The following is a 22,798-nucleotide window of genomic DNA, read 5'->3' as shown; positions in this document are numbered from 1 at the left end:
TGGAAGAGATGGTCCTTTCTGGAGACTTTGGGAGAGAGTCTTTGCTTTTCCAGCGTCTGGAGAGCACTCACGTCCCTCGGTTTGTGGCCACATCCTTCCAGTCTCTGCTTCCACCATCACATTGCCCACATCTCTGACTTTGATCATCCTGCCTCCCTTCCTCTTAGAAGGACCTTTGTGATTACATTGGGCTCGTCCAGAGAACCCAAGCGGAGCTCCCCATCTCAAGGTCCTTAGCTTAATCACATCTGCAAAACGCCTTTTTCTATATAAACTAACAGGTCCCAGGGGTTAGGATGTGGCCGTCTTTGGGGGACCATCATTCTCTCTGCTCCGTTGGATACAGCACTGTGTGCGAGGCACTGGGCTAAACCAGGACACAGCGAGAGATAGTTTATGGTCTTGTCCTTTGGGTACTTAGAGTTCAATAGTGGATGCTTTTCAAATAAAGTACAAGTGCTATGCAATTTAGGTGGGCTGCGTGGAAACACGGAGGGGCATGGGGCCTGCCCCTTTGTGGAGCCGCTGATGTCCCACTTACTCTGCAGGGCCCAGCTCAGACATCACGAGGGGACATGTCTTCCCACCTCTCTGTGCAGAATTCACGCTCTCTTCCTTCTGGTGCCCTTGACCCTGTGCTCATAGTCCTGTACCTGCCCCTTTCTGTACTGCTCCCTGGGCCGGCCTGCCTTGCCGGATTATAAGCTCTTCGAAGGGAAGGCTGTTATTTTCCTCAGAATCATCCCAGATGCAGCTAGGACCTTCCCACCCCAGTCCTTGAGCCAAATCCTCTGCACAGCATACAGTGTACAGCGCCCCCTGGATGTGCTGGTACATTGAACAAGTGCATGCCCTGGAAAAACGGAGGGGTGCGTGCAGAGACACTGCAAAGAAGAACCAGGAGGCGCAGTAGGACGGCCTCTAGAAGCACAGGAGGGGCTTGACGGAGCTCATTCGGATCTGGTTCCCTGGCCTCAGGAGTCTGCAGCCAGAGCCGCTTATCCCTATGCATGCGTGGCCGGAGCGGGGTTGATGGGCCCGAGCCGCCGCCTGTATCTGCCAGGGCTGAGCACACGGCTGATTCCGCAAAGTGAGCTGACTTTCTGAGCTGGAGCACATCAGCTGGCAGCCTGTGCCAGCACACAGATTTCCACTTGTGCTTTGCTGGGTGGTTCAGAACCACCTTTAATTATGCGAGACCACAAATTTATTTTCAAAATCGTTTCTCTTCCCCCCTGTTAGCAGAAGCAGCCTGGTAGGAATTATCTGGGTCCTAGAAGGCCTGTAGGTCACAGCGAGATTTACTTCATCAGATTAAAGCCCATGTGCTTACTCACCTGCCAATAATTCCCTGTTACTTTTGTCCCGGGTTCCACGTTGCTCAAAGCCCGATCGCGAACTTTGAGGACTGAATCCTCAAAACTTTCTCTTCGAGGAGGAGCCCCAGCCCAAAAGAACACCCACTTCTGTTAAGCTTTGTGAAAACACGTACAATGTCTGGTTTCCAAACGGGTGGAAGACCTAGCAGGTGGGTCTGAACAAGAGCAGGCTCAGAGACGAGCCACCCACCCCTGTGACTTCAGGCCCCTCCCTTTTGGCTTCCTCGTGTCTTTTGCACATAAAGGCAACAAAACCGGAAAGACTAATTAGAACGTTTCCAAGTTTCTTTTGCAAGGTCTCCGACACTTTCAGGCACTCTGCTCCCATCAAGAGGGCTTGTCAGCAGACGCCTTGGATGGCACTCCTGTTCAATTAGTGAGCAAACGGCATCCAACCACATTGTCCTCTGGTTTGCTTTGCAGGGGAGCCCAGAGCACGAGCCGCTCAGCCAGCCAGCCACGCCCACCTTCCAGAGTCCCTGCCAGTTCATCCCATCGTCTGACTAGCTCAGCTTTCTTCACGGGAATTAGTAGCATGGTTTCCCGAAACAATGGTTCAAATCAATTTACAGAACATCAGTTATAATGAGCTAAGTGTGGGCTAATACATAGATTTTGCAAGCTGCAGCTCCTATTCAATTTAATTACCTCCCTCTGCGGATTTAAAATCAACCAGAGCTTCAGACAAAAGGGGTTTTCATTACTTTCCCAGAAATCTGCATGGTAGGTATATGCCCACAGACCAGGCTATGCTAAAGTAGGCAGCATCCATCAAAACTGACGTAACCATGGTGAAGCTGTCAAACCAAGGGTTCTCACGGTGATACCTGGGAAGGCACAGATGCCGGTGAACACTCATGCTTTGTCATTGCTGGGAGAGCTGAGTGAAGTGGGTGGGGGTGTCACCACAGCGCCCAGCTTACTCCTGCTCCCCAGGCCGTCACTCCTGACAACTGGTATCCTCTGGCCACACTGCACTGGCAAAAGACATCCCTGGGCAGGGGGGCGTGTTCTTGAGTTCTTCTCTCAGTCAAACCCCAGTCAAAGCCCAGTTCAGCAGGCGTTTGAGGGCTGGCTCTATAAGACGTACAGAGTCAGTGCTGCAGGGTTTAGGGTCTTAGGACAAGATCTCTGCCACCTAGAAGCTCACAAACTCCTAACTCTAATACAAAAACTGTGATAGCAGAGGTATAAGGCAACTAAGCAGGCCCAGAGGAACAGGGAGCTAATTCTACCCGGGGAGTAAGGGGGGTGGATTTGACAGTCTCGAATAATAAGAAGAGCTCCCCAAAGTAGACCTGGGGTTCTGAGTGCTGAAGGTTGTGCTCTGAACAAAGTAGAGAAGCGGGAATGTCAAAGGCTCGTCCAGGGAAGGGGAGGCGAGGGGTCTGATGTAGTCAGCCATGTGTGGGGCTCAGGAACAAGACATAGGGGTGCCAGGTTTGAACAGGAGCACACGAAGAGACAAGCCAAGAAATTTAGAGTGCGATAGGAAGCCACCAGGGGCTTCTCAGAAAGAGTGACACCGTCAGATGTGTTTCAGAAAGGTAACTCGGGCTGTAGTTAGTGGGATGAGCTGGAACGGAGGCCACGCAATCAAGATGGGGTCTTCAGATCTGAAGAAGAGGGCTTCCACGCACTGGGGAAGGGGTCTGTTAGGATAATACCACTATATGAGTCAAGCAGCAAAGCTGATTTCAGACCAAGGGCTCATCGGCTGCTTAAAACCAACCAGAGGGGTGTTTGGAGGTTCCAGTTTAACGGAGCCTAGTGCAGACAAGTCCCTGTTCCAGCACTCCCTCCACTGAGCCCACTTTCCATTCTCACGCCTCACCTGCACTCCCTACAGATTGTTCCCACCTTGCAGTTTTGATGAAATTACATTTTCCCACTAACTTTCACACCAATATTCTTGCAAAAATGCTTCAAAGAGCACCACTATGGCACAGGAATTAACACCTGAAAGTCTTGTTTGCATTTTCCCACCCATGACAGGCCCCTGGTTACTTCATCAAGAGCAGATGGCAGCCCAGGGGGTTCTCCACATCCATTTGATTTGTACGTACAGAAGAGTTTTTCTTTCTGACATCCAGAGATGATTTATGTCATATTGTATCAACTCAACTCAAAGAAAACAAGACACGTGGCTTAAAAACGGATTCACTGCAATGAGTAAGAATAATGAATTGTCCTTATGAAAGGCTGGCTGTCCTATCTTCTTACATTTGCAAACTTTAAGCACAGCATATTCAAGTTAGATTTATAGTGCCACATACTGGGATGTTAAAAATAAAAAAGCCAGGGCACACCAAGCATTCTGTGACCTGCTAAATGCTTCTCAAAATCACATCATGGCAGAATGCAAATAATTATTTCCCCAACAAAAAACAAGCCCCTGACTCAGGGCAGTTTTCTGCACAGCCGGCATTTGGAGGGGAGGTGTTGGGGAAGGTTGAATTAATGCTTGTCATATACCGCCGTGAAGTGTGTTATTATAGCCACATAATATAAATGATATAAACTAGGTTTGTGAGTTCTGAAATAAATTCTGGACCACACAAGCCCAGCAGTAACAAGTGACTTGTTAACAGTAATTGATGATCACAATTGATGATCACTTTCTTTAAAGTTCTTAAGAACTGTGTTGAATGACAATTTGAGGACGGCTCATTTTCTCACTGACCCCTGAGGATCTTTAAGCTTTCAGGTAACACTTAAAGCCTTCAGGCCTTGGGTACTGCTGAAGTTCACAGATTTAAGTAAAGCTGCAAATTTCTTGAAACTAGAGGAGTCACAATTTTACAAATTAATATGAAGTCCTGTTACTTTAGCTGGTTTTACAGATGAATATTATGAATGAAATCAAAGGGCTGTGCTTAACTTCTGTCAGACCTTTGATCTTAAAAGTAAAAGCAAGCAGAGGATTGTGGTTCACACATAATAAACACATCTCCAAATTATTAAAAAGGCATTTTATTATAAATACATTTTAGTTGTAGCAGTAAAATACATTTTGTGTTACCATGAATCTTTTAAAACAAAAGAACTTCACTGAGACAATGATCACAATGTAGGAACTACAGACCCCCAAATTGAAAACTTGTTCTAAGGAACCAAAGTGGCTAAAGAAATTCCAAAACTAAGTTTAAAAAAAAGGAAACGACAGAAAAGGAAGAAAATAAAAACCCTAGAGAATGGCTTTGGGGTTATTTTATGGTACAAAGTCATTTTTACTTTTAAGGATAAACTCTTAAGGTATTAGGACCTCTCGGACGAGGTATCATTAACTGTAAGAAATAATAATAATTTTGTTATAATTTTGCCATAACTTATGATTATTACATGACTGTACAACTGGTACTTTTAAGAGATGGAAACTGACCATCTCAGTTTTATATAGCCTCCCTTTGGAAGACTTGCCAAAAGAAGACCCAGTACGAATTTGCTAAGTAATTGATTGTATGAAGTTAGCTGAACAAGCTTAGATAAGAACTTGTATTTTTGAAGCATAAAAAAAAACCCTGTGTCATTAATAACAGGACCCTTTAATAAAATGCAAAACCCATTACCTTTATCATTTAGAGGAGAGGTATTTTAATCACCGTATTTACCTAGGATACAACTACTACGTATAACCAGTACCTTCATGGGTTTCAAAGAATCAGGTTGGATGACTGGCACAGAAAGCGGATACAGTACAATGTCATACACGTGGGTTTATAGGAAGCAGGCATGGTCTGGATACGTAAAAATCCAAGACCTTTCCTCTGAATGGGAGGGGGTGCTGAGAAACATTCTCAGGTGTAACTGACGCGTCCGTCAGGACCTCAGCCTGGATAAAAGGACCCTCCGACCAACGGAAAGAGAGAAGAGGTCTTTGCATCCAAGGCATCGTGCCAAGCAAAGTGTGAATAAACAGAAGCTCCCTGTGAGTTGGAACTGGATAAAGTAACCTGTGCTGAACATACAAACGATCCCACCAAAGGTTAGCAAGCCTTTCAAGGAGGAAGTACTGTGTTTTAAGAATTCCAAAGCTGTGTGTTCTACGATGCTTATCATATGCACTACTTCTAAGTCGTTCTATAATCTATCACCTTAAAAATATTTTTTTTCTCTTTCTCGTGTCTCAGTAAATTCAAAGCCAAACTAAAAACCAGAGGCCGAGACCAATACCCCTCAAGCTGCACTGACTCCAGGGGGAATATTAACAACAATGACACTAACACACACATTTTTAAAATATCCAAAGACCTGTAGGTTGATTATATTGTAGGCAGTTTCTTTCTCAAAAATAACTTGTTCATACATGTGCACCTATGGTTTATGAACAACTCATGCTGTGTAGGTAGTAGATTCCCCTAGACTGTTGCTTTTTCTTTCTTTTTTTTCAAACATTGTTTTTTTGTTTTTTTGAAGATAGCAAAGCAATCAGAGACAATGATCAACTTTCTGCCATATACATCACTTCAGGCTCCCCGAACACCCACCGGCATGGCAGAGAATCCAAAATAATTGTGTTAACCTGAGAAACACATAATTTGAAAAGCAAATCCTTTGTCCTCAACTCCCTCACCCCCAAAGCATGAAAACTACGAATACATCATTTGGGGATTATCTGTCATTTTTGATGCTCCGTGTCACTGCCACTCAGGACAGGGCCTCCTGTACTTAGCGCCTTGGTAAATGCAAAGTGCATCCTTGTGATATTTGAACGGCTTCCTCCCACAAGTCTCATCTCTGTGTGTACAGACCATCAAGATTGCCTCTAAGCTCTTCAAACAGATGCACGGCTTCCAAACCAAAGCCCAGGCTGCAGTGCACACACACCAAATCCACCCTAGAAATAAAAGAGCCCCTGCACCCTGACACGGAGGAGCAGCGCAGACCTTACAGAGCGTGAGCGCTGGAAGGGGGTGGCCACCATCCGAGGGGCTCGTCACTCCATTGAGGTTTTTCTCCATGAATGTCCCACTCATGGCATCAGAATTATGTCCCAAGAGACTAGTTTTGTATACTGAGTAAATAAATGCATGACTGACAAGACCTTCAGACTCTTTCTAGACCAGGGGTTCTCAAAGTGTGGTACCCAGGCTGGCAGCATCAGGGTTGCCTGGGAACTTGTTGGAAATGCAAAGGATCAGGCTCCAGCCTGGAATCAGGAACTCTGGGGGTGGGTCCAGCGACCCGTACTTTAACAAGCCCTCCAGGTAATTCTGACGCTGTCTACCGTTTTAGAACCACTGCTCTCTACTTTGCTCAAAACTTCAAAATCTTAAAGCAGGACAGATTTGTAAACAGTCCTGAGTGGCTTCTATTCTGTGTTGAAATCTATGGAATTTGCCCCTTCCCCTCAACTGCTCAAACATTAAAAAAAAAAAAAAAAAAAAAAAGAATGAATGAAAAAATATATTTCAAAAAAGTTAAAAGTAATATTGGTTTCCCCTCCTACACATAGTTCTAAGGCAGGCAGTCACGTGCTAGCAAAATGCAAACTAAAATACAGAGGAGACCTCATATGTGAGGCATAGAAAGAGCTGAAAAGACTCCCAAAGAACATAATGAAGATTTCATAATATTGTTTAATGAACTTACAGAATTATATAAAACTTACTATGCTTTATGCTTAATATTCATATCAAAATAAAATCTCTGTATTGAACAAATTGCAAATAAAGTCAGGTCTAATTCTCTGATGACGAACTATAGGTCCATGAATGCCTCTGGGTTTTCTTAACACGCCAGCTCTAGGAGCTCTAGACTACCGCTGTATGACCACAGTTCACGTTACTAAGTCTAGATTCTTCTACTAGGTGCCTCCTTTCAAAAAAGTTGAGGAACTCCCTGTGACTATTTCCTGAACATTTATTCCAAAGTAGATATTTTCAAACATTTTGAAATTTTTAAATGCTACATTAAAATTTTTCATTTTTAAACGTTTGATATTCTAGTTTCAAGTAATAACAGCCATTTTCTGAATGTGTTTTGCAAGACTGTTAAATGTTAGGAGGATTCACTCCTTGTAACAATGGTTTTGAAATTGCTAATTAAACAGGTACGAAAGTAGTAAGTGTGAATTTAGCAGCTTTACAGTAAAATCGAGGCAAATAAATATCCAGCCTCAAGTAGATGGAGGATTCGAGACACCTCATGTAATGAGCACTTTGAAGACTAACATGCCACTTACTCTTCCATGAAATCATGGTGTCATGAAGCAATCATAGAACATTATCCATTATTTCTAATTGCTGAATAGTTTGTGGATCAGATGGCAAAGAGCGGAGCAAAAAATCAGATCCATTAAAACATTTATTTCGAGATTTGGAAAAGCAAACAGGGTGGTGGTAGAAATTGATGGTTCCCACATGTTAAAGGGATGGTTAGCAAGAAATAATGCCTGGGAGATCATAAAAGACAAATTACTACCTTTGTGGAGCTAAAAGAAAAGAAAAGAAAAAAGACCCAGATAGCCTACGTGACATTTAAGGCAGCAATTTGCATCTTTCAATATATTTAAACTTTTAATCTTGTATTTTTATAGGCTTTTTCTGGGTTTCCTTTTTAAAAACAACTCCAGTATGAAACAGTGCTATCCAAGGATAACAGGTGTCTCTTCTTAAAACGATTTCAGTGAATCTAACTTTCTTCGTAACAATAGTTGAAATCTAAAATTTATCTTGAAACTGGTTTTCACATCCTGGCTCTTAGGCAAAGTGGCTTTCTCTAGCCAAGGTAGCTAGGGATATATTCGTATACGTTTATAGCTTTGCCTTTGAGATGTATATACATGGAAAATATTAAACATGTAAAATCAACTACACTAGAGTAAGGTAATTCTATATATTAATTATCTCAAGTTAGGAAATTCAGTTAGCTTTCTCAGCAATTTCAGTGCCTCCATAAACAAGGAAACTGTTTTCACAAACAGTTCTTGGAGATTGCTGTTTAATTAGGCAACACTTACTCAGTGGGAATTCTGCTTGTTTTACTTATTCTGCAATTCTTTGAACTGAAAAGACCAACTGATGTTTACACCAAACCTGAACTTATCCTAGAATCTCTGATGAACAGAAACCACACAAAGCAGTTTGTTATTTCACACATACAAAATGACCTGGACAGAAGGCAGATCTGTCTGAGGGAAGGAAACTTAAGGTCATGTTAGTTTAAATGGTCAATAATTAACTACTGATCAATCAAAAACAAAGCTCTGCTACAACAATTTGGCAAAGCATATGCCAAAATGGCAGCCAAAACCCCTTTTAAAAACACACCAGAAAATATCCATGTTACCCTGAATGAGGCTCTTCAAATCTTAACAGAAATTCATTTTTAGATCAGGAAAAAAAAAAATTTAGCATGAAAACTCTACAAATTCTATCGTCCACAATAATTTCTTTAAGATAAAAAAAGAAAATCTCAGTAGCACTGAAATTAAAAAGTAAAATGAATACAAAATAGTTCTGGCAAAAAAAAGGGAACTTCAGAGTGATACAAAGAACAAAGAAGAAGAAAGACAGCAGGTGAACAATTACCCGCACTAAGAAGAGATCTGTTTTGGAAGAAAAGGAAGTTGGTAATCCTCAGTATTATCCAAGAGCTAACATCAAGCTTTCTTTAAAAAAGAAAAAAAAAATTCCATCTGAACTCTAAGGTTGAATCTAGTATATGAAATTCAGTCGTCCCTCAGTATCTGCAGGGGATTGGTTTCAGAACCCCCAGGAACACGAAAATCCGAGGATGTTCAAGTCCTTTACATGAAATGACAGTATTTGCATATAATTTTCACACATCCTCCCATATATTTTAATTCATCTCTGGATTACTTATAACACCTAATACAATAAAAATGCTATGTAAATAGCTGCCAGCACATGGCAAATTCAAGTTCTCCTTTTTGGAACTTTCTGGAGTTTTAAAAAATATCTTTGATCTGCGCTTGGTTGAATCCGTGGGCATGGAACCTGCAGATACAGAGGGCTGACTGCGTGTTGTTTTATAAGTCTGATTTGTGGGCCCCTGCTAGTACTACACAAGTCACACCCAAACAGCATGAACGGTACTCAGAAACCACGCTTCATTTCAATGGAAACTTGCAATGCTTCTTTCTGTAAGACTTTCTCACAACCGTTATAAGACACTATGCATAAATAACATTTAAAGCATGGCTGGAAGGATGGTATTAAGTAATGCTGAGAAATAAGCTTGTTGGAGGCTGAAATATGCATTCGAAGCCAAATCTAAAAGAGTATTAGATGGAAACAACATTCGAATTCTTGACTGGCTGTGTAAAATGATGAGAAATACTCAGACACTCAAGAGCAAAGCAGTGGACTAAAAAATAGCTATTGTTTTTTGTTTTTTTTAAGAAGTAACTGCTTAGAACAGCGATGTCACAACAACAGCTTCCTTATGCAAAGCTTCCATCAATATATTTATATGTGTACATGACCTCTTTAACTAAATATACATATAAATAATTTAAAAACTGGTATTTTGTTCAAGTATGGAGAACAGGAAATTCAACAATTACCTCATGACAAGGGGTTAACTGGAAGTCCTGACATGACATCCTGTCTGCGTAAGATCCACCTGCTTTTGGACACTTATCTGGCTTGTGTTGTAGTCCTGCGTGTTTGTGAGGGGGGAGAATCATCACTGACAAGAACATTATTTTTCATGGACCCCTCACATCAGGGAGGCTGCATTTTCATTTGGGCTACATCTTGAGTTTTGTCACAGAGTTGGAAATACACAGCTGTATAACAATATTTTTTTTCTTCTTTCCTTGTGACTAAAGAATGCTGAGGAAAATTTGACCTAGCTAAGCATGGTGATCTGACATCATACAGAGAAAACGAGGTGCTGTGACCTGCTGGCTCGGTTTTCACCTGTGACTGACGCTAACCACGGACGTGCTGCTGTCTACAGGTCAACATCTGCCACCTTACAGAGAGCCGCAGCCTGCGGCGTGAAGCCGCATACAAACGAACTGCGCTCTGAGCAGAAAGACAGAACTGAATAAACGAGGTACGCTTCGTTTGTCCTTCAACTCAAGGCACTCTCTTCTCCAAAACTGTCTGAGGATGACAGGGGGGTTGTTGCTGGCCAACATCGACTCAACTCCTGTGGTGGCAGTTTTTTCTTTACCCCTCCACTTTTCAAGTCTGTTTTAAAAATGGACTGCGAATACAGGATGGCCTATTCCAAAGGAGTCTTCCAATAAACTATTTTTGAATGGATCATTAGGATCCACTCAGGATTTGCAATGTTTCCCAACCTCATCTTACTTGAAAAAAAAAAAAAAAAAAGAGGTTATATTGTAGTCTCAAGATATCTCTGAAGTATAAAAGTAGTACTACTAGACCAGGAAAGCAATAGAACATGCATCGCTTTAAAAGTGTTACAAGACCACAAGTTTTAAGAGGGTAAACATTTTCCTTTGGATTTTTACCAAAGTTCATTCAAAACAATTTTTCAGACTGTAGAATATTTAAGATAGCTATTTAAATTTTATGTTTTTGTACAAGTTCAGTGGGGTTCTTTTAGAAGAATTGAAAGACATGAAAAACAAGGGTAGTTTTTTGCCCCAGATTTTGATGAATTTTGATACACCTTTGACAAACATTGTATTTCTTTTTTAATGATGTTCCTCAAACAAAACAGTTAGCAAAATCTTTGAATTGCCATGGATAATGTCACATTTTACTGTAAACATCAAATAAGGTACCAAAATTTTTTACTGGAGGGAAAATGAACCTTAAAGTGGCACAACTCTTTATCCCACTGGAGGGGGAAGGGGGAGCCAGATTACAAACATTTACACATGCATAGTGAGGAAAAAAAGATTTTACTAAATTCACGCATTTTTAAAATAGTTATCAAGTCTACTAAGCACCAACAATCCTAAAAATTTTTCAGCTTCATGATTTGTTTAAAAAAAAAAAACACACTATCAAATTAACATTAAAAACAAGCTTGAAGTAGAGCTTGTCCAAAAAATAACTAAGTATGCCACTGTTTTTTTTCACGTTACAAAAAACAGTGGCATAATGAAATACACCTGCAAAAAATGCCTTTAACTCTATCCTACAGTGGATGGAGAGTACAACAGCACATCATACATAGTCTAAAACTATAAAAGTTTTAGAATGCAGCATCTTGTCACCAAAAAAAAGCTGATAAAACTTAAAGTATTTAGAGGATGCTGCCCCTTTATTTTAAAAAATTTTAAATGAATTTAAGCAAAAATAACATACATTTGTACATCAACTGGCCATTTCTGGTACAGAAACCCAGCATATGGTAATATTATTGAATAAATGTAAATGCTACTTACAATTTTTTTTCTTTTTAAATACATTTTAGACAAACTTTTTTTTTCTCTTTTTTTATAGTTGCACAATTAACCTCTTAGCTGCTAGCTTGATGCAAACATATGTAACAATACACAAATTTAAAAATATTTTTTATTCTACATAAAAGCTGTCAAAATTCCGACTCACGTCAAAAATGCAAAATAATGGAATATACTTTTAAAAAATTAGTTGCAAGTCTAGCAGCAAAGCAATTAAGTAAGAACATATTTAATATTAAAACAAAGGGAACTGTGCAGCTATAGGTGAAGTCCAGCTATCTTAATTCTATTGATACAAACAGAAATGAAAACATTCTCCCTTGAGGAAAAAAAAGGTGATTATTTAAAATAGGAGTAAAAGCCATTGCTGCCCGATGAGCTCCCCAGGCTGAGTTCCTGGAACAGAGACAGAGGGTCGCTGCTCTTCTTGGCCTGCTCCGGCGGGGGCCTGGGCTTGGGAGGGGCGCGCAGAGCGCTGGCGTAGGACATGGCGGGCTTGCTGCCTCCAGAGCTCTGCTGGCTGCTGCTGCTGGCCGACTCTGCGATCTGCTTGTTGGGCATGAGTGGGGGGAACTGGCCGAGATGCTGCAGCACATTATAATTGAAGGAACTGGACACCTCGAGGTTTTCAGACTTCAGATGATCCTCAGGGGGTTTGACCGTCTTGGGCGGAGCTAGAAGCAGAGAACAGTGACACTGACTGAAGGGCAAGCCCAGTGATACTAGAGCGTCTCATTAACTGGTTCTCATCTCTGGGAACTCAGTGACTGCAGAGCCACAAGGACAGACAACTTCTGCCACAGAAATCACAACACATCTAACCAAACTTCTCTGTCTTATAAGCACTTGAAAAAGAATTAACTCTGTGAACTGGAATAACTAAACATGTAAAACCTGATTTTGGCTGAAAGCTATCATAAAAGTTAGATGGAAAAAAAGGAGAAATGATGTTGGTGCTTCAAAAAACTAATGTGCACAACTGTACACTTTGATATTTATTATATTAACTGCTCATAGTTTGCAAATGGGAAGAAGACGTGTTCTTTCTTACATAAAAAGAAGCTGTACATGCAGACTCCTGGTCAGAACAGCTTTCATTATTAACCTAAGAAATGGTAGCGTCAGATTCTAATTCTTAAAAATGCCATCTTTTCTTGTAATATATAAGTAAACATGCAATAAGGTGGGGGAAAACAGCTATAAACTTTACTTCCCATTTCCTATAACCTGTCTGACTTGCAAGGTCCTTTAAAATTTGACTCCCCTCTTCCTAACTAATTTGGTGGCCCACCAAATCAGAACTTGTTTTATACATTGCTTTTCTTTTCTAGCTTTTGAAAATTTAAACAACATTATATTGGATTACAATCATAATACATATTCATTGAGGATAACTTGGAAATTACACAAAAGACCAAAGAAGGAAATAAGTTGTTCATTTTCCCAAATACCAGAGATAAGCCTTAACTTGTTGGTGCATTTTTTCCTATGTCATATAATGCAGATATTTCATAACTTTTTAAAGTAACCTCTCTTTTTACAAATTTGGATAATAGTCAATTTTTCACTTTTCTACACTGTGATAAATGTTACTATAGATAAATATTCCTAAACATTCATGACTGTTTCCTTAGGATAAATCCCTAAAAGTACAATGGTTGGGTCATACGGTGCATACAAAATGAAAGCTTTTGATAACTGTGGCCAAACTTCCCTGCAGGAAGATACCGTAATTCACACCCAATCAACAATGGTGGCTCATTTTCCTACTCCATCACAACATTAATGTTATTATTATTATTTTTCACTTTAGCCTATTTTATAAATAAATAATTATCTTGTAGTTCTAATTTGCATGTCTTTGATTACTAGTATTTATGGACATTTTTTCCTATGTTTATTACCTGTTTGTGGATTGGAAAGCTGAGGTGAACATATTTCACTTTTCAGTCTAAGTATTTCATTGATTCAATATGCTAATTTCATAGAACTATTTAAAAACTTAAACAATTCATAAAATTGTTCAAAATTATTTTAAGCCACTTAACATCCTTCTAGAACATTTATCATCTTTTCCGTCTAAATGCCACTGCTTTTGTGAATGACAACAACTGCTTTTAAGAGCATTAGTTTAACAAATATTTCAAGATAAAAGTGGCCTTACTACCTAACATAATGCATAAAATAAACATTTTACTGGCTATTCATGAACCTACTATTTTTATTTATTTTACTAAGATTTCATATTTAACCATATTCTCATTTTCATGACAATACAAAATTTAGAATGTTTTCAATTAAATAATAAATACTTCCAAAATAATATTTTAGAGGCAGTTAACCTAATGCCTACACTCTTATCTAACCATGAGTCTAAGATCTCTATCAGTTTGATTTACTGTATATCCTCCAGATAAGAAACTATTCTTATTCATATTTAAAACTATGAATTTTACTAATCTGGCAACCAATGATTTTTTTTCAAAATACACATCTCTATCTAATCTTTAAATATTCATCTGTGCATGAAAAGAAAATGCCTGATGAATTTATGCCTTGTCACCAAGATAAGTGACTAGTACCGAACACATACATGTTGGAGAGACGAGCTCACCAGGCACAAAGGCCCCGAAGGAGGACTGGATCACCCCCTTGATCACACAGGATCTGTTTTCAGGATCTCCTTACTCAGTAGGCATTTACCAAGAGCTTGAAGTGTGATCAGTGCCAAAAGGGGAGACCAAAGTTCAGAAAGGTCAGAGACATGGTCTCTGTTCTCAAGCTTGCAACTGCGGAGAAGACAGGGCCATCTCTAGCCACCATGACCTCTTTCAAATTTCAAACCAATATAATATGAATAGTTTCCTTCAACTCAAGAAGTAAGTCTCAAACTTCAGAAAGAAGTTTCCCAACTGGTGATTATATTCCTCTGACTCACCACTTGTAATCACTACATTCCTCTAAAAAAAAAATAAAGTAAAATGATAAATACACACATACATACATACATATGTACGTACTGTTAGACAAGAAGTGGTGCTTCATCAGGATATTAGTGATTTTGAATTAATTCTTAAATACTTCACTGTTACTTTCAACTAAAGAATACTACTATTTGTCTCCTAGCAATAAAGAAAATAATAATTTTATATTTGTGGAAAAGATGGCATAAATGACATGTGCTTTGGGCACTTGTTTAGGAAATTTTTACCTTACCAGATTTTTATTGATTTTGACCAAAACCTATCCTAAAATTTAGATGGAAAAAAAGGAGAAATGATGCTGTCTTTACAATAATCATAAAAAACAAAAAGTAATAAATTTTCATCACTGATACGTAATTTAGATGTTTCTCAGGAAATTCAGATATGATAAATGTATTTTTGTTAGACCTTTAAAATGACAATGCAACCCCAAGCAGCTTCTACAGAGTTAGTGCTAATGAATGACAATGTCTCTTGCTAGGAACGAAACCAGTACCTTTTTACTGCTTTCTGCCCTGTTATACCTATTGTTCTAAAAATAACGCTTGTATGGCACATACTCCAAAAGGTTACAGAAACAATGGATTCACATTCTACAGATGAACAAAATTAACCTCAAATACAGAGGTTAATGCTACCAGGGCGGAAATTCAGCAAAGATTACAGACTTGTTCACAAAGATCAATGTCTACAGTCCACAAAGAGAGTCTCTAGATTAGAGAAGTCAAATAGTATCATTCTTAACATCTAACATTTCTTTACATTTAACACACACACACACAAAGAGGGAACCAAAGGAAAGATAAAAGTGCATTTGTGTTCAAGGCTAAAGAGGAAAGTCTTTTAGACTTCCCACCACCCAAGGTAGAGCCATGTCCATTCCAATGCTTTCCTATCTATGCCTTCTTTTTTCCCTCTTTGCCCTTTGGATTTCTCATTCACTAAAATATAAGGAATAAACATTGGATTTCTAAATCTCAAAATGTTAAGACTTTACTGGTTTCTCTTGTGGCCAAACTCTTAATTGTGAAGCAAACTGTCAACAACTTTATTGACAATAAATCCTTGAAAAGTGGTACTGACCTAACCCCACCCCAACCCTGAAGCAAAAACAAAAATCCAGACAACAAGCCTTTTCCAAGCAAAGGTGAGTCTATTTAGAGATACATTTTCCCATTACTTCCCATTCAGTCACAGATGAAAGTGATCAAAATGATCAGTTCCCAAATACTGGCAGACCTACTTACCTTCCAGACCGTAAGTAAGGAACCAACATAGTCCTAAATAAACGCCTGAGGCACACCTGTGAGCTGTGAGCATTAAATGCTGTTCAAAGATCATAATGCAAATGGAGGGGACGGGAGAAGAAAAACCCCACAAATACCCAGCAGCTGAGTGGTTAAGACTGCAACTGTGGCAACGCGCCAAGCCCGCCTTACCGATCAGCTCTCTGGGCTGCGCTGTCCTGCTGGATCCATTGCACGGAATGTTCTGATAGGGGGTAGATGAGGTGGTGTTTACCCAGGACTCCGGGGAGGAAAAGTTGAAAGAAGGTTGGTTATTACGGTCCTGAAGTTCTTTACACTGAGCAAGACTGTCTTGAGGAGTGCTTACTTCTTCAGAACAAGGCTGGACTGAGCTAGGTGAGATTCTTCTTTGGTACAAGGGCCGGCCAGGTCCCCGGGGTTCATACTACACAAAGAAAAAGGGCATTTCATAAATCAGTGAAACTTACACCCCACTCCCTTAGGTATACGGCAATCTCACTGTATTAAGTGGAAATTCTCAAAAACATTCTTTTCCGTGGCTGTGAAAACTGCCCAAGAAACAGCCTGAGCTCTGGACACGGTGTCAGGAGACCTGGGTTCGAAACCCAAGTTCTGGTCCTTAGCAGGTAGTCCTATGACAACACACACCTAATTTCAGACTCTGTTTTCTTGTCTGTAAAATATGGAGCTGAACTACCTGTCTTCAGTTCTAAAATTCTATCGACATTCTAGGTAAACATTAGATTAAGAGTAAGAATGAAGAAACGTATCTTCTCAAAATTAGTAGGGAAATTACAGTCAGAACCTACTGAATCACAACCGTCTTGAACACACTCATCCATTCTAGACGCATCTCGTGGGCCCTTCACAAACTTCGTTTATTATTCCTTAGACCAGATGGCAAGACAGGACTCCTCCCAGCCAACATGAGTGCCCCTGACTGGATTCCCTGCACATCTCCTTTTAGACAGTCTCCAAATGAAACAGAACATTCATTAGTCTTGATATGTCTGAAACCTGATTAACATTTTTCTCCTCCCTACACTGCACAACCCAAATTTCTTTAACCCTCTCAACAAGACGTATTTGCCAGACATCTCCAGATATTTTATTGCTACCTAAGCACCCTCCAAGTTTTTCTGGCCTGACTGCTGTGACCAATGTTCAGTCTCAGTTCTAACAGCAAGGCAGTATGGAGCAGTAGTTAGGGGTGCAGCCTCAGTCTGGAGTCAGAATCTCTGGTTAGACTTCAGGCTGCTTTTTACCAGCAGTGTGACCCTGGGCAATTGACTTAATCTTTCAGGAACTTCGGCTGTGAATATGGCTTCATTATTCACAGCACCTACCTCTTAGGATTGTTGTGAGAATTGAGTTCAGCATGCATAGCATTTAGAATAGTTCCTGGCATACAGGAAGGGTTTGTTATTAGTGTAACATATAAAGATAAGATTCCATGTTAGATCTTACATGACAGGACGGAACTGGCTTTTTTAACTGCCCCCTCTTTCTCCCCCAACATAACGATTTGCTATACAGTTTGTGGTCATTATGATTCGGAGGAATCTTTCTTTTACCATGGTTGTTAGCAATAATTGGAAATCAGGAACTGGAGGTTAGATTACAAAGGAGAGAGAGAGAGAGAGAGAGAGAAATCGGCATAGAAACAGCAGGATTTGGAGGGTGGGGATGTTAATATAAGAAAGAACAAGCAGATATTGTCAAGCCAACTAAATGGGGGAACTTGTGGGTGTTAAGCACGTGAGGGTCAACTCATCACAGATGGAACCACAAGGATATAAACCAGGCTAAGGAATGGGTCTGGACTGGCTGCCTTGAGCACAAAGGAAGGAAGGAGAGGAGGGGGAGAAAGTCTTTCCCTATTAAATGATGAGTGCTCAGGTCATTTCTGTATTTCCAAAGTTTTAGCCACTGGATGAGGAAGGAGAGAGATAATACTTCCATCTAGTTAATTCCTTTTCTCATATATTTTTATTCTTCTGTCTCTAAGTATAGAATGTAAAGTCATCCTTAATTTTATTCTGCTTTAAGGGCAATTTTTTTTCAATCGTCAAGATCATTTTGAATTTGAATCTTATTTTCTAGAATATTAACCATTCCAACTAGGGTCAACTGTGAATTTAATCAGCACATAGGAAGTTTCTTTGTCCAGCTCATTAACTCATGGTATTAAAGAACCAACCTTCCTACCCTGCTTCATGTTTGCTATTACTAGGCAATGCCTGAATGATTGGTTTCAACAGCTTGTGCCCTGTGCCTTTTTTATCAACGTTTGTTATGAAGACGATTAACTCCTAGAATCAAAATAAAGTATTTCTTTTATTACCATGTCCCGAGTGTTTAGCCCAGTCACAAACTGTAGGGGATCACATTCTAAAGTCTTTATGTGTGAATACTACAGTACAAAACTAATGTCTGTTAATGGCCTTAGAAAATAATCAAATCCCCTGGCGATACAGAACATACTCACATGAATTTCAGGCATTAACTTTATAACCCCGTTTCACTAAATACTGAACATATATACACTGGTAATATAAACAAACACCTTTTTGCAATGAATAGATACATGAACCACAGAGCTTAAATGAGGAAAACTAAAAACCAGAAAGCAACGGAAAGCTGATAGGAAAGGGGAAAATATTCAATTAAACTTTCTAGAAAATGTGTATCCTTTGTATCTTCCAAACTGAAATCCCCCCAAATCACACAACTGACATGCACAGTGGGACTTGTGGAAGTACTGTCTAACATACTTCTAGTAGCTCCTAAGTAGCTGCCGACAAAGATGAGTGTGTAGACAAAACATGAAATTCAACCTCAGGCAACATGAATGCGACTGATTCTATAAGCTACAAAAAGAACCAAAACTTGAAATTGTTTGAATGTTCTTAAAATTAGATAAATATGTTAAAGATATATGTGTATATGTATGTGTGTGTGTGTGTGTGTGTGTGTGTGTATACACATCTGGTACATCTATTTCCTATACCACAAATGAAGGTAAATGCATGAAAATAATGATTTGCCACTTTGGAATCTGTCCTCAAAGGTAATTTGAGTATCGGCAGATAAATCTTGATGACAACTGAAAATGGTTTATACACAAAAAAAATGACCTTTGAGCAGTTTTGCAGATTTTAGCATACAGATCCTGTACACGTTTTATTAGATTTAGACCTAGTATTTGATTTTTCTTTGAGCTGTTGCAATGCTTTTTGCTTTTACATTTTGGTTTCCAATTGAACACTGCTAGTATATAGAAATGAGATTGATTTGTGCCGCCCTTATATCCTGAAACCTTGCTAAACTCACATTACTCATAGGATTTTTGTTGACTTATTTCCTGGGTAGATTCCCTGGGTGTTTCTACATTGACAATCATGTCATCTATGAGCAGAGACAGTTTTATTTCCTCCTTTCCGATCTCTATGCCTTTTCTATTTCTTGCTGTACCTCACTGGCTACGACTTCTAGTACAATGCTGAATAGGAATGTTGAGAGTGGACGTCTTACCTTGTTCCTAATCTGAGAGAGAGAGCACTCAGCATTCAGTCTCTACGATTAATCATGACGGTAACTGTAGGATTTGTATAGATGCCCTTTAACAGGTTGAGGGATTTTCCTTCTATTTCTAGTTTGCCAAAAGTTTTTATGAGTGGATGTTGTATTCTGTCAAATGTATGTGGGTTTTTTTTTTTTTCAGGGGAGGGAGGGTCTATTGACATAATTGTGATTTTTCTCTTTAGACTGTTAACATAGTAGATTATACTGATTTATTTTCAAATACTAGACCAGCTTTGCATTCTGGGAATAAGACCAAACATGGTCATAGTGTATTATTCTGTTTTAGATGTTGCTGAATTCAATTTGCTAATGTTGTGCTGAGGATGCTTGCACCGATATTCACAGGTATCTGTAGTTTTCTCTTTTTTGTACTGTCTTTGTGAATATTGCTTATTTTTATAATTTGGAATTTGGGACCATGTGCTAATAAATGCTTCTTAAAATCAAACTTAAAAACTAAAAACTAATAGAAATAAACTCAGATTTTATCAAATGAGCACTATAACCACACATAGAAGAATTATTTCAGATGCCTTTAAAATCCAGCATTTTAACTAATATATTATATATATCTATGGGATATAGCCTTAGGACAAAATGAACCACAATGATATCTTCAACTGCATTTACTGGTAACTTAACATCAGTATTGTTACTATAAAACCACCATACACACACACCCCATCTCTATCTTATCTATCTATGTGTATGTATACACATATAAAGCAAGTAATTAGTTCTGTTAGTCATTTATTAGAAACCATGATCTTTAGTGTAAAAGAAAGTAAACAAATATTAAAAACCCTTCTTCATTTGACTTGGAAATAGCAGTACGGATGCGTGACCTATTTTTCCCTTTCAAAAAATAAAGCACTTTCTAGCTCTGCCCAGGGCAAATGTAAGGACAACCAGTAGCAATGAACATCTTCAGCACCAGAATACAGTCTCCATCAGGGCTCCCTGAGCAATAACTGATTCCTGGTTAGGAGCAGAAAAGGTGCAAGATGAGCCAGAGACATCCTGTGATGCCTGAAAGTACGGAAGCTACCGAAGATCACTGTCAACATGTCAAAAGAACACAGGCATCAATACGAAGGGAATCCCACTGGCCAAAGACAGAACTATGTGTCAAAAAGTAGAATGATACTCAAATGTATAAGGGTGAGAGGAGCCTCAGTGGTCATCTTTGGGGCCTTCATTACTCTGAAAATTGCCTAATAAAAGGCAAGAATCAATCAGTTAGGCTGTCTATTCTACATAGACTGGATTTTAGGTAATCAGATATTCGATGAGGAGAAGTTTCTCTTTTACAGAAGAAAAATAAATACAGAAGAAATTAAAAGAATTTGAAAACCACCATTTTGCTATCTCTAATGAAACAATGGTTCTAAGCAACAATCATCAATAGCTGCTAAGTGTGAAAGGTTGTTGGGAACTTTTAATGTTGATGGGTCAGAATAATATGTTCTGATCACTGATACCCGGTGATCAACTTAACATTACTTAAAGAAAAACCCAACGTTACGTGCATCTTGCCCCATATGCAGATAAACACACACACTCATTTAAACATGAGATACTAGATACAACATGCTAGTTTCTCACTAAAATAACACAGATATCAGAATTTCTATATAATGAAAACTCTTTTATAACATCATATTTAATGAATGCACTTTACTTCTTCACTTACTTAAACTTGGAGTAACATTCTAATGTCCACGGGGCCAGGTCTGTAACCTAAATGTGTAAAGCAGACCAGGTGTTGGACGATGTGAAGTTAAGCTGTCATAAACCAGAGAAAATATGCCTGGCAATCAAACTGGTCAAATTTAATTTTCTAAAAAAACCTCTAAACAAGTAAATGAAACAAATATGGACTATTAGTCTGTACTCCCTGAGTTAAGCCACATCCTCATTTCTGGGGCGTTTAGTAATTTTTCACAGTTTCTCAAATTTATTGGTCCAAAATATCACTGAATTCCATTGCTTCACATCTTGTTCAACTATAAATTCTCATACAAGATGAAGGTTATTGGTTCATTAACCAAATTGATTTTTTGGAGATGCTTGTGTTTTCTTTTAATTTAAAAATATGTTTTTGGCCTGAATTCATGTGATCCAAGAAGATACAATATAACCTTGACCTATATTAAAATTTCAAGGACATGGCAAGATTCTGGGGCAGAAACCAGATCTTACTCACTTTTGTATTCCCAGCACCTAATACCATGCCTAGAACATAGAAGTCCTCAATAAACATTTGACAAAAGCATTCAGATGTTGAATGTTGAATACGTGCTAGATCTTCCTTTTAATTTCCCCAAGCTTTGAAGAAGAAATTCTTGACTGTAGAACACTCTTGGGCTCTACTAACTTACTTCAATTTAGCTCCCCTCAAGGTTATCATCTTATGTCTAAAGCAAGGTGCTACAATTTCGTTGAGTTACCTGGAAAGAAAGAAACTAGAAAGGAGGGAGGGGAGGAATATCACTGTATGATTAAAAACAATCAATATCAGCAAGCCAGGCAATGTATCCTGGATAAACTGTAACTTGCAACAGTAATGTTTATGGGTACATGTGATGTATTCTACTGAAAAGGACTTGATAAATTAGAAAATAGTATTTGTTTTTCAAAGGCATGATACCCCAATTAATGGTGGAGACTGGTCCAAGACTCCACTAAAATAATAATAAATGAAAATAAAAGATCTATATATTAACAATCAAGACTGGATGACTGGCCATCAACAAAGGACACATTTCTGCAATACATGGAGGACTGTGTAGGCGAAGGATGGAGTTACAGCTACAGAAACACCAGCTACCATGGAAAGTGAAGAAAGGATGAAGGGATAAAATTGGGGGGATTAACTGAAAGTCTGTACAGGGAACACGTGGTCTCACTCTGCACTCCCCTGCAACAACCAGAGGGATTCAAGCATTAAAAAGTCCCCAGGGAAAGGCCTACCAGGCAGTAAGTCCTCAGATAAATACAAAATTCCCAAGTTGCTTTTTAGTGACACAGATAATCAAGGGTTATCAGACATTTCAAGGGAGCCTCCAGCAAAAAAGATGGTTACAAATAAACAAATAGGAAAAAAGGTTGGCCCAGAAAAAAGTAACAATGATGTTTTCAAAATATTTTTAAAATACTGTTTTAGTTCTTACTAAAAATCTAAGACAAAATAACAACAAACTCTCAATTGGTTTCCTCAGAAAAGGC

The 22,798-nt window shown here is 39.0% G+C and overlaps 1 protein-coding gene across 6 annotated transcripts in view; it reads right to left on the bottom strand.

The window, feature by feature from the left end:
• Positions 1–4,336: 4,336 nt before the first annotated feature.
• The window catches only part of HELZ (helicase with zinc finger), a 141,722-nt gene continuing 123,260 nt past the window's right edge, over positions 4,337–22,798 (bottom strand). For all 6 annotated transcript variants that reach the window (XM_074343502.1, XM_074343507.1, XM_074343503.1 and 3 more), the window contains 2 exons: positions 16,157–16,409; positions 4,337–12,407 (listed from right to left, as the gene is read on the bottom strand). In XM_074343502.1, coding sequence (XP_074199603.1) covers positions 12,073–12,407; positions 16,157–16,409 — 588 coding nt within the window. In that variant the 3' untranslated portion in view covers positions 4,337–12,072. The remainder of the gene's footprint in view (positions 12,408–16,156; positions 16,410–22,798) is intronic.

This window comes from Camelus bactrianus, chromosome 16, assembly GCF_048773025.1.
Source record: "Camelus bactrianus isolate YW-2024 breed Bactrian camel chromosome 16, ASM4877302v1, whole genome shotgun sequence".
NCBI classification, from domain to species: Eukaryota; Metazoa; Chordata; class Mammalia; order Artiodactyla; family Camelidae; genus Camelus; species Camelus bactrianus.
Note: the sequence above shows the minus strand (reverse complement) of the source record. Positions and strands in the feature narration are given on the sequence as shown.